The sequence below is a fragment of the Diadema antillarum genome, unplaced genomic scaffold (assembly GCF_040938485.1).
Source record: "Diadema antillarum isolate AM-2024a unplaced genomic scaffold, OU_Dant_1.0 scf00000095, whole genome shotgun sequence".
Lineage (NCBI taxonomy): Eukaryota > Metazoa > Echinodermata > Echinoidea > Diadematoida > Diadematidae > Diadema > Diadema antillarum.
Genome location: NW_027270984.1, coordinates 1,834,598 through 1,846,547, shown reverse-complemented (window position 1 = coordinate 1,846,547; position 11,950 = coordinate 1,834,598). Strand labels below are relative to the sequence as shown.

Below are 11,950 nucleotides of genomic sequence, written 5' to 3'. Positions count from 1 at the left end.
ATTATGGCACTTGCCTTGTTTCTTACATTGGTGGGTTTGGCTTAATTTGGTATCATACTGGTGAAATTTAATTGATTTAAATTTTGTTTTTTTTCATATAGGTGTTGTTGTTCAGAGCACAGGCATAGCTATTCAGTCGTCTACCCAGTTCATCGAGGCTACGGAGCCCATCGACTTTGAGGTCCAAGCCAGCATCATTCCCGCCACCAGCTCAGCAGACATTTCTGGCACCTCCCTGTGGAAATTGCAGTTTTACTTCGCCGATAGCATGAACGGGTCCGCCCAGTACAGTGCTCCCGCCATATACGAAAGCTTGCCGCTTTCGGTGGGCAGCGTCCTCCGTTTCGAGGACCTCCGGCCGGTTTTCAACGCCTCCGAGGTCATCTGCAGCGATGCCATCTACCTGTGCCTGGAGCTGAGGGAGAGCAACGCCGCCGTGCCCGACTTCACTCTATCAGGGGCAGAGGAGGACAGTTTAGTTGGCTGCCAACGAGTCGATTGTCGAGGCAAGGACTTTACTTTACAGTATCATCATGGATAAGAGAACATCTCCTTATTCTCATAAATGCCCTCATTATAAGTAGAAGCTGATTTCAGTAGAAGCCACTGTTAGTACTTCTCCCCTTTGCAATATACAGTGTTTGTAATTACATTCTATATTTTGACTTAACTTTTCTGTTTAGTATCAGTGCATTTAGAAATGCTCTCGTTGTTGAAAGAGATGGTATAGTTTTGGTTGAAATGGGGGATTCAAATTTTAAATGTTTGCAAGATAATCAGAAACCACATATGAAATATTAAAGATCATACAATTCTATTAGTTTTGAAATGGTTGAAAAAGTACTCCCAATAAATGGTGGGTCCCATTTTTTATTAGGAGCTCTGTTTTTGGATATCTCAGCCATCCCAAACCCAATCTTCATCAAATAAACATTGGATTCTTTTTAGATTTGTATCCTCTTTGATAAATTAATTCATAACCAGTTTCTCATTATCTCACAAAAAACAATGGAAACCTAAGACCCCATCTCAACCAAAACTATATCATTTCTTAAAATTCTGTATGTAAAATGACATTTGTTTTCATCGTTATCATTTAATCAAGGAAACATCACTCATATGTCACACTGTCGTCATTACATACATGTAGCAACTCTACCCCTTCAAGTATCATATGATTGGTGGAAAAAAAACCCTCTGAAAGTTTAAAGGACTCTTGTGAGCTCGAGAGAAATGTTCCGAAAGAATTGAGCAGACAAACATACAGAAACAATATAAACCATACTTCTCAAAGCATCATCTCATCAGAATGGCTGACACCAAGGAGTTACCACGTTACTGAAACTACGGGTACTCAAAGTTTTAGCAGTGTGGAATCTTTATACACCTGTCTCAGATAGATACATATGCTGTGAATCAGATGCTAAGATTATAAGGAAGATTTGAAATGACCGAAAAGAGCAATATTTATTTGAATGTTTGCGTGGTGGTGAGAAGAACATGAGGAAAGATTTGTGGTTTCACAGTAACTGCCATCCTCTCCTTGCAAATATTACTGTGTGTAATAATCAAGAATTACGTGTAATTTGGGTCCACCTTTCATTGTGAGATTGGCTGCAATGTGTTATCAATGTTCCAGGTCATTTTGGAATAGGTAAGCATTCTGGGTTGTTTCTTTTTTGGAGTTGGCAGTATTACTTTGTTTGTGAAAGTGATGTTATTTTAGAATCCAAGAAACGGCCAAAATGTTGCCAGATGCTACAAATTTTCATGTGTTCTTCATCGTCCATTTTTCGTACAGGTGTGGAAGTGGCTTCATCTAGTCTCAACGTCCCCAGCAGCAAACCAGTGCTTGTCAGCAACGACCCAGCATTTGAAGTTGGCGCCGTCGCTTTTGTGCCAACTTTCTCTGCCATGTCCAGGGAGATTGACACGGGGCCCAATGGCCTCTCCGTTTTGTTCTTCGTCGCCGCGGATGACACAAACCCCATGGCCACTCCACCGGCCACGCGGGAGATCTCGTATGCTGTTCACGTGGTCGGAGGTGGCTCGGTGAACCTTGCGGAGGCGTCCCTTGTTCTGGACTTCCAGGGCGTGACGTGCGACCAGATGCGATTCGTCTGCGGCACACTCATGAGAGGTTCGGCCACGGATCCGTCCTTCACCCTGTCAGCCGTTGGGGATGATGAATCCCTGCTCACGGCTTGTGAACCTTATGACTGCATTGGTGAGACAATTAAAACTTTAACCTTTTCTCTATTTTACCTTGTCTCAAAGATTAGATATAGTTGATAAATCCATGCTTTTCACTTCAAAAAACTTTCAGTACTATATTGAAGTATGACAGCCTTAACAAAAAGTTATCGGTACTGGTATGCTGGTAAAAAGTAATAGAAATGGCAAATCAATGAAAACTTTCTACCGTCAATACTTATTCACCTTGTTAAAAAATTTTTGAATAGAATTCCTTTTTGTCTCGCCCACCGGAGGTGAAGGCGAGACTAAGGGATCCAAATGGCGTCCGTCCGTCGTCCGTCCGTCGTCCGTCCGTAGTCCGTCCGTCGTCCGTCCGTTGTCCGTCCGTCGTCCGTCCGTCGTCCGTCCGTCGTCCGTCGTCCGTCACAAATGTTAAAGTTTACCTGCAAGACTCTCTTATGATGCATAACTTGGCATCTGTTACAGCAATGGCAGCCACACTTTGGTGATAGAAGCACTAGGGGTATCTTCATGTTATGGTGTTGTCAGAGGTCATGTGATGATGTCAAAGGTCATTTGAGGTCATATATTAAAGATTATTATCCATACAGAGGATTTTTAGAGCCCAAATACAAGTGTTATTTTGTCGACGCACCTCATAACCTCCGACCCACTTAGAAGGTTTGTTGTACTCGACCAATAATTTTGGCCGAGGCGACCAATATTTAAAATATTGGAGGGCAAGAGGGGATTCCCCAAAGTTTTTTATAAACTGCACCGTGATTGGTTGAGATATATACGAGATGACCTGAAATATGAAGTAAAAACGTCTGTGATTGGTCAATCATGAATTAACTAGAGTATCGTTTCTTCTAAAATTCTGTGTTTATACAAACAAATTTCCTATATCAATTAGTTGAAATTGTTTTTCACACAATTTTTCAAAATATCACTTTCATAACAGGAAGTTAAATTTAGGTTTGATGAAAACAAGTTGCATTTTTTTTTGTGCATGCAGGCGCAAGGCGACGATTGATCTGCAGCTCTGCATGCTCAGCGCTACTGCTAGATAGCCCGCGCGCGATATAATGTAGCCGGCCGCCGCCGCTGCGCTTGCATTTGCATGCGCGATATGCATATTACAGTTACTGTACATTTACGTACGTGTGTACAAGTACGTTATATACAGCACAGTAGGACTAGTTGTGGTAGTAGTAGCCTAATTCGATCTTTCACGATCTACGGTAGATGTGACGTGAATTGTTTCTCAGATCTCGGATACAAATACATCTAATTCTGGTCTAAATTAGCTAGATATCGGTCTAACAGTAACATGACGGCTACCTTGGATAATAGATCACTGTTTTATCAGAGACTGAAGTGGATTAACTTGCACTGAAGAGTGTACATGTACCATACCCCATGTCAGGATCACTACACAGTAGGAACAGCACTCGGAGTCGGAGACAGAAAGGGTAGGCCTAAGTGAAAACTTCCTTTGCTAAAATCCTCTGTAGGATAATAATGATGATATTGAATGTCCTATTTTCGATTAATACAAGGAAATATTGGACTCGCTAAGCAAAATATTGGACTCGTCTTCGACTCGTCCAATATTTGTGCATAGCTCGTCCAATATTTCCTTGTATTAATCTCAAGGCCATCCAATATCATATAAGTATGTGCAAGACTCTCTTTTCTATGTTAAAGTTTACCTGCAAGACTCTCTTTTGACAAATAACTTCACATAAGTTGCTTGGATTACAACCTAACTTGGGTCATAGATGCACTGGGGGTACCTTCATGTTATGGTGCCGTTGGAGGTCACAGGATAAGGTCAAAGGTCATTTGAGGTCAAACGTTAAAGTTTACTTGCAAGACTCTCTTATCACATGTAACTCGACACATGTTGCTACAATGGCAATCAAACTTGGGTGATGGATGCACTGGGGGTACCTTCATGTTATGGTGCCGTAAAAGGTCACATGATAAGGTCAAAGGTCATTTGAGGTCATACGTTAAAGTTTACTTGCAAGACTCTCTTATCACACGTATCTCAGCACATGTTGCTACAATGGCAATCAAACTTGGGTGATGGTAGATGTCTCTTGGGAAGTTGAAGGTAACCACAAGGTCAAAGGTTACAGACAGGGGTCAACGAACTTTTAGGGCCCAATGTTAAGTTTTTAGGGCGCATTTCGTTTATGGCTCATAACTTTTGATCCCTTTGTCCGTTTGTGACCAGACTTGGATGGAAGATGTCCCTTGGGGAGGTGAAGGTCGTCACAAGGTCAAAGGTCACAGACAGGGGTCAACAAACTTTTAGGGCCCAATGTTATGTTTTTAGGGCGCGTTTTGATTGTGGCTCATAACTTTTGATCCCTATGTCTGTTTGTGACCAAACTTGGACGGTAGATGTCCCCTGGGAAGTTAAAGGTCATCACAAGGTCAAAGGTCACAGAAAGGGGTCAACAAATTTTTAGGGCCCAATGTTAAGTTTTTATGGCGCGTTTCGATTATGGCTCATTACTTTTGATCCCTTTGTCCGTTTGTGACCAAACTTGGATGGTGAATGTCCCTTAGGGTGTTGACGGTCACCACAAGGTCAAAGGTCATAAGCAGGTCAATTAACTTGTGGGAGTTATAAAAAATATTAATTCCTTGTACTCGAATGGGCGAGACACAATTCGGCGATTGCCTTGTTTAATGATATAAATCAAATTCAGATGGTCAATATTCATTTACCTTTATCTCCTTCTCAGTAGATTATCCTTTTCCCACTCCCTTTCTTGCTGATAAAATGCGAACATCAAATTCTTCTTATTCCTTGTGATGTACAATTTCTCATGATGGACATGTTTGAAGTCTAAGCAGCTGTTGAGATAATGAAAGGATCCCCCCCTCCCCCAAATTTATGATGTCATCCATCTTGTCTGTGTCTTGCAGGTGTTACTGTGAATAACTTGGCTGTGGCCATCAACAGTGGGGTGCCCCTGCTGGAAGATGCTCCCTCACATGAAGTCAACTTCACGGTATGTCATCTCTACGGCAACGGTACTGTGAAACCAGAAATTGTTGCCTGCATTTCAAGTTTTTGCGAATTTTGCAAGAGCCAAGATTTGCAAAATGAAAATGCATGCGAGAGTTTGTGTCTACACTACATGTATGTATGCATTGATTGCCAGTGTCAATTCACAGAAATCTAATGCCGCGAAAAAGGCTGCCGGGTGCAATTCGCAAAATTTCATGCTACAGAAACTTCTTGCTTCCCAGTCTGTAATTGCCAGTCCTGGTTTATAAAAGGCTATTTTTAAAGATGGTAGCCATTTCAGCTGACAATGCAATTCTTGGCATGTATTCTACTTGAGGCAAAGTAGATAAACCTCATGATGCTCTCACCTCTCAGTGGCATTGCGAACCTGTATTATTGCTTTCACAGAGATGCCAGCTGTTAATTTCTTTTTGCAGTACTTTGTAAATGCTTTTTGCTGAAAAATACTGGAAGCGTCATGGAAACTATTATTTATCCCAGGTTGTATTACCACACGTGCCTCTGCAGGAAGAATAAAAATACTGTTTTGCCACTTAAAGGGTGTGTACAGTTCTGGTCGAGGTGAGATTTAACTTTTTGCGAGATATTCAGAAACCACTCTATGAGATATCACAGAGCATACAATTCTAAGGGGTATCAAAAGTTTATTTGACGAAAATCGGTTTTGAAGTGGCCGAGATATCCAAAAACAAGGTGAAAAAAAGAGATCCTAGTAAAGTTGGGGCATGTACGTAGTCTTTTATTATTACACCTGTATCACTTTTTTGGATATCTCAGCCATTTGAAAACCAATTTTCATCAAATAAACATTGAATCCTTCTTAAAATTACATGCTCTTTCATATTTCATAAGAGGTTTCTCATTATCTCACTTAGGAATGTTAAAACCATGAATCCCCGCCTCAACCAGTACTGTACAGTCCCTTTAAAGTACTTCTTTTTAGCCCTCAGAATACTGTCATGCTGTTTACAAAGTCGTCATACCTGCTTAAGTATGTGTTTCTTTGATGTTAAGCTGTGAATGTGTTGCTTACGGACAAAATTTGATTTCCACTCACTAGCTGAGCGTATCGTCTGCAACGGGCGGAGATGCCGTGGGAGACGACCTGTGGAGAGTGCGAGCGTTCCTCAGCCCTTACAAGAACGGCAGCGACCCTATCTCCATGACAACAGCAGACATTGGCGGAGATGCAGACCTTGATTTGTCTGCCGGCGGAGACATCGACATTGCTGCGTCAGTAAACCTGAATGCAAGTAACTTCGTCTGTAAAGGGGGAACTGCCTACTTGTGCGTGCGACTCTTGAAGGGAAATGCCCCTACACATGATTTTACCCTGGAGGGCGCACCGGGTCTCGAAGATCTCCAGGAATGCCAAGGATTTAGGTGTGAAGGTATGGAAGCTTTTTTTTTTCATTGTTTGAACACAGTTCAAAGAGCCTGCTGTTGCAAGTTTCTCTGTTTCACAGCCAGAAGATCAAGTGTAGGAATTGCGAAAAATTTTGTCAGATTGTGAAACAGTCACTGTGTACATGTTTTATAGTGATGTTTGAATGTACAATGTAAGTATTTCCTGCCTGTGTAAAATGGAGACTCTTGCCCTCGGGGGTTTCATAATCCATATTGAAAATTTTAATCTCTTGCCTGCCCTTTAGTTAACATTGGCCAAAGTTTATTTATAGCTTGGAAATAAAGCAGTGTATGTCTATGCCACATACAACATAAAATCCCCAGGGCAGTCCTTCCTCCGTGGGCTCGAAATGACCAATTATTGTTTCACCAAAGCCCCTACTGAGGCCACATGGAGTTTTAAAGTGCATGACACCAACAAGGGAACTGAGTGTATTTGCATTCATTTTTCTCAGCTTTTCATTTATACTATGTGTTTGCACATTGCTGAACTTGATTTGCCTTCACTTTAAGGATGTTGAGCAGAAAAACACGTCCGTCTTTATCAATTTAATCTTTTACAAAGTTCTCATGGAATGGGAGCATTGGTTTGCAGTAGCTCAAAAGTGTCATACAGGGAGCTGATTATCATACATATCTTGGTGCTTGTATTCGTTTACCAGGTGTTAGAATGGAAAACCCCGCAATCACATTCAGTCCCGACCTCTATCTCCTTGAGTTCAACAACGGATCGGACATTGTGGTCAACGTCAGCGTGGACATCCCAGCCAGCTCGGCCTCTGTGTCCGGCACTGACCTCTGGCATTTTGAGTTCTTCACCAGCAGCGACAGCAGCGGCAACCCAGAAACATCTGTAAGTCAGAAACGCCTTTCTTCAAACTTTCTTCATGTTCTCCTCATTTTCTGACAGCTCGTCCTGTGTCCAATATTCCTTTTATCAAAGCCATCTGAATTCTATGTTTGGATGAAGGATGCATTGTACACTGTACTTCATGTTTGTGCTTAGGCCGTCTGTTACTACCTGTGTGTTTTGCTCTTGTGTTAATAATGAAAGTGACGTTTATGAAAAGCTTGATCCTACCAATTGTTGTCACCAGATTAAAAGTGGAACGACTGTGGCTTTAATGGGTATTTAAGACCATGGTTTTTCAATTGTGAGGTGCCTCTGGTTCAAATCCACCAGAAGGAGCTATTTTGCCCCTCAGCACAACACTCTGTCCTCATTGTCTGATTCCTTTGAAGAGCTTTAAAGTCGTTGATTCTGTGTTGCTTTCTCTTAGAACATTTGAATGCTTCCTAAGTTGGCTGTTCCGTGAGTTATATCACAGTCACTAATCTAGAACACTAAAATGCAATGTAATGCGAGAGCTAGTTAATCTAATCTTGCATCTTGGGGATACTGTGCTAGTTTATATCCTATATACAGGACACTGATGTAAAAGACATGGGAAAATGTCTGCTCATTGTGAAATTTGCAATACTTCATCAGATAAGTGGTCGCATAGTTGCAATCTCAATTCTGATGTGACGAGAGTCTGAAAATGAATTAAACTGGTGTACAGACTCATGATTTAATTGTGCAGAGGATTGAATAAACCAAATCCTATACCACTGTAAAGAATTGAAGTATTACATGATGACTTATTTCCAATGCAGCCACGCGCCACTGCCGAAGGTCTGACTCCCGAGCAGGGCAGCGTCCCGATCGTCGCCGGCGAGACCTCTCTTATCACCGACATCAGCGCCAGTCTGTCGCTGGCGCAAACTTCTTGCGCCGAGGCTGCATATGTGTGCGTAGAAGTGGGGAGAGGGCAAAGAGCATCACCATTCTACACCATAAACTCCACGGCCCTGCGGGCCTGCAGTCCTGTTACATGTGTCGGTAAGGTCGCAACAGCTCTATAAAATTGAAAAGCTCCTCCTAACATCTCGTGTGTGCAGAGATGAAGATAATGAAGCCCACCATTCAGTCACCAATGTACATTTTGTTGAGTGTGCTGAATTCCCAACAGGTTTAAAGCAAAATTATACACAAACATGGACAAGTAAAACTTTATGATGTATGTGAAACATTTCTGGAATGTAGTGGATATGTTCTCTGAGGAAATAACTTCTTCTGAGAACTGACCATCATCAAAGAAAGAAGTACTGTATAAGTGGTTATTTTCACAAGGGTTTAATTTTCGCGAATTTCGCGAATCACAGTTGGATCGCGAATTTAACAACACGCAGAAATGTTGCCATACACGAGAGTAACAATGCATGCAAGATAGCGTTGTTGTCAATTCCCGAAATCAACATCTCGAGAAAATGTCTCTCACCTTCTAATTTACAAAAATATCTGTACGCGAAAATAACAGCATATACAGTATTCTGGTAGTGCTGAATGAATCTGTCTGAGAATATTTTCAGGTCACGGTGCAAAGCTTCAAATAATCTAATTAGTTCAGTCCCAACATATTGCTCTTGTTTCTAGTTTGACACCATTAGATAGTCATTTACACAGGCCACACACAAATACCAAACAATATGACCAGTTTGCAAATGTCACATTAAGCTTACGCAATTGTACATTACATGTAAATGCAGGTTTATGCAAACTGCTGGATGAAAGATTATAAAGTACATGTATGCCATGTGTGGAATTATGATAATTCCTCATGCATTATTGTTTAAAAGCTTTATGAAATGTGGCACAATCAGAATGGATTAAAGAAATGGTTAAAGAAAGAAGCATTCCTCGAGAGAGCATTCTAAGAACTTTGATGATTAGTCTAGCAGTGCAGAATGCTTGAAAATTGTACTTTAACATTGGCCTGACTATGCTCAGTCATTCAGGAACATGGACATCACCTGTCTGGTGTAGCCATAAGTGAATGAACCCATGTAGTCTTATGGAGTTAGACAAATTTACTGAGCATATGAGGAGTACTGGGACATAGGATTTCTGGAACATTTCAGATAAGATGACAGGTGTCAAGTGTGAATAGGAGCGTATCTCCACTTAAGTGATGCATATCATTTCTTTCCGTCCCAGGGGTCAAATTGCTGGAAGTCATTCCCGAGGTCAAAGTTCCCCCCATCTTGATCGAGAACAACACCAATCAGGACGTCACTCTGAGCATCGTCCTGATTCCCGACCCCGCCATGGCGGGCGTCGAGGGCAACGACCTCTTCGAGGTGGACATCTTTGCATCGAGCAGCAACACTGGGATGGACCCACCCATTGGGATGGTGAGCAGACAACATGAATAAAGCCTGAAATCCTTTAATCGCAGGAAGAATCAACCTTCCAAGAAATCATGAAAAGAAATGCCACTTGGTCAAGAGTTTACTGAGATATGTGTCGTAGATGCGCACAAACTAAACTGCTAAACATGAAAGTGAGCAGATAGTAAAGAGAATTTTTTGCAGGAAAAAAAAAAATGTTTCATTTGTGTCTTCATACAACATGATGGCAGTCACAACCACATTCGCAAATGTGATAACATGATAATGCTATGGCTTTACGACTATTGGTCTATCCCCCCCCCCCCCCCCCAAAAAAAAAAAAAAAAAAAAAAATGAAGTTCATGTCATGTGATAAACACTTCTGAAGCAACTTCAAGGAAATTAGAAAGTTGGGTGTTTGGTTTGTTCATCTGCCAATAGCAGATTTGAAAGACTTTCAATATTCAACAGTGGACTTTTAGATTAAAAAAAAAAATTACTCAAGTACTAAATTCTACACTGAGAGAAGAGCAAGATGATTTATGCTTCTATAAAGTTTGCCAAGCAACTTTCTATATTTTGCTTAGTTAGTGCTTCTATTTGTTTGTGTGTGTGTGTTTGTATAATTTCCTCTGTTACCTTGTAAAACTTATTTCAGTGTGATGTGATAGCACTGACAGAAGAAAAACAAATGTGTTTGTGATGTGTTACAGGCAACAGTGGAGGTGTCAAACGCTCAGAATGTCGGCAATGGAGTCATCGATCCAAATCAAAACACCACCCTCATCAACGTTCAGGCTCAGCTGAACTTAGGCGATTATTCCTGCTCTGAGCTGCAATATGTCTGCGTGAGGGTGCGGGAGGGTCCCAATCGCAACCCTGCCTTCACCTTTGAGCCGAGCTCTGACCTCGTCGGGTGCTCCCCAGTACGATGCGGAGGTAAGGGTGCAATAGCTGCGACCTGTTTCTAGGCACCTTTTTCATTTTTTTTTTTTGCAATTTGCTTCAGAGATATATCATGGTCCGGTGCTGTTGCACATAAAAAACAAAAACAAAAACAAAAAAAACAAGCATTTTCTTTCATGTTAGATGTTTTTTTTACCGTCACTTTGTCTGTGATTCTGATAGTATGCTTCAGCATCTTTAAGACAGGAAAGCAATCTTTTAATTGCAAAAGCTGCAAAGTAATGTGTCCACAATTTTTCCAGATGGTTTTCCAAGTCTTTGTCATGGCTTTGAGATACCATGCTCCACAGGCTGTAGTTTGGATAATTTGATATGACAAACTAACAAAGAGAGTGATTTCTAGACTGCAGATTTAATCAATGTAAATTCAGGGCTATGGAGTACCAAAGGGATAATGTTACAGTCTCTTATTTTACATCTAGCCTGGTGATAGTTCCACACAGACTATCTTTGCAGGAGACTTCTGGCAGTGTGTTGAAACCAGGTACTAGCATGGCTTAGCAGTCACAGATTTTACGGTTTCGTGAGTTTGTTTAGAATGAGTTTCCATGGGGATGGATGGCTATGATGTAATACTTCAGTAATCTATCAGCATCACGATAGTTCTTTTCATTGATGCATCAGTTACAAGATTTTTTACCTTTTTTTTTAATCATGTGATTTTTCTTGAATCACAGGAGTCGTGGTGACTTCAGTCGTGCCTTCCATCGGATCCAACGACGTCCTGGAGGGCGATGATGCTCACACGTTCTCTGTCTCTGTGGGGGTTACCACTGGTACCGTCGGCATCACGACACCCGGCGATATGGCATGGCAGCTAGAGGTACGTGAGAGAAATGAGATACTGCATACCAATGAACTTCACAAGGTTCTATACAGTATTTCCACTTTAATATTCCACGAGTCAGGTGCTGTTTGCAAATTTATCAACTCTCCAAATTATCAACACTGATCTCGACATGAATGTTACGCGCACACATACAATACAGTACATTTTTCCATTCATTACTGTACTCAGCAATAGTGAACAATTTAACCACTTGCGAAATTGTCGGGAAGTCCCAAGTCAAGAAAAATTAAACTTGCTATTTAAGTACTTAGCGTATACAATAGTACCTG

The 11,950-nt window shown here is 41.3% G+C and overlaps 1 protein-coding gene across 1 annotated transcript; it reads left to right on the top strand.

The window, feature by feature from the left end:
* The first annotated feature begins 268 nt into the window (after positions 1–268).
* Positions 269–10,836, top strand: LOC139718509 (uncharacterized). Its single transcript, XM_071629982.1, has 8 exons — positions 269–506; positions 1,802–2,227; positions 5,143–5,228; positions 6,309–6,639; positions 7,318–7,508; positions 8,312–8,537; positions 9,693–9,889; positions 10,579–10,836. Exons 1-8 carry the CDS (start codon positions 269–271, stop codon positions 10,834–10,836), a joined length of 1,953 nt encoding a protein of 650 aa, XP_071486083.1.
* Positions 10,837–11,950: the final 1,114 nt, after the last annotated feature.

Excerpts from the sequence above, each read along its gene's own strand:
- LOC139718509 (XM_071629982.1), top strand. The coding sequence starts at position 269 with ATGAACGGGTCCGCCCAGTACAGTGCTCCCGCCATATACGAAAGCTTG. Across the intron at positions 5,229-6,308 it reads CACATGAAGTCAACTTCACG|CTGAGCGTATCGTCTGCAAC; the intron begins GTATGTCATCTC and ends TCCACTCACTAG. Across the intron at positions 9,890-10,578 it reads TGGACCCACCCATTGGGATG|GCAACAGTGGAGGTGTCAAA; the intron begins GTGAGCAGACAA and ends GATGTGTTACAG.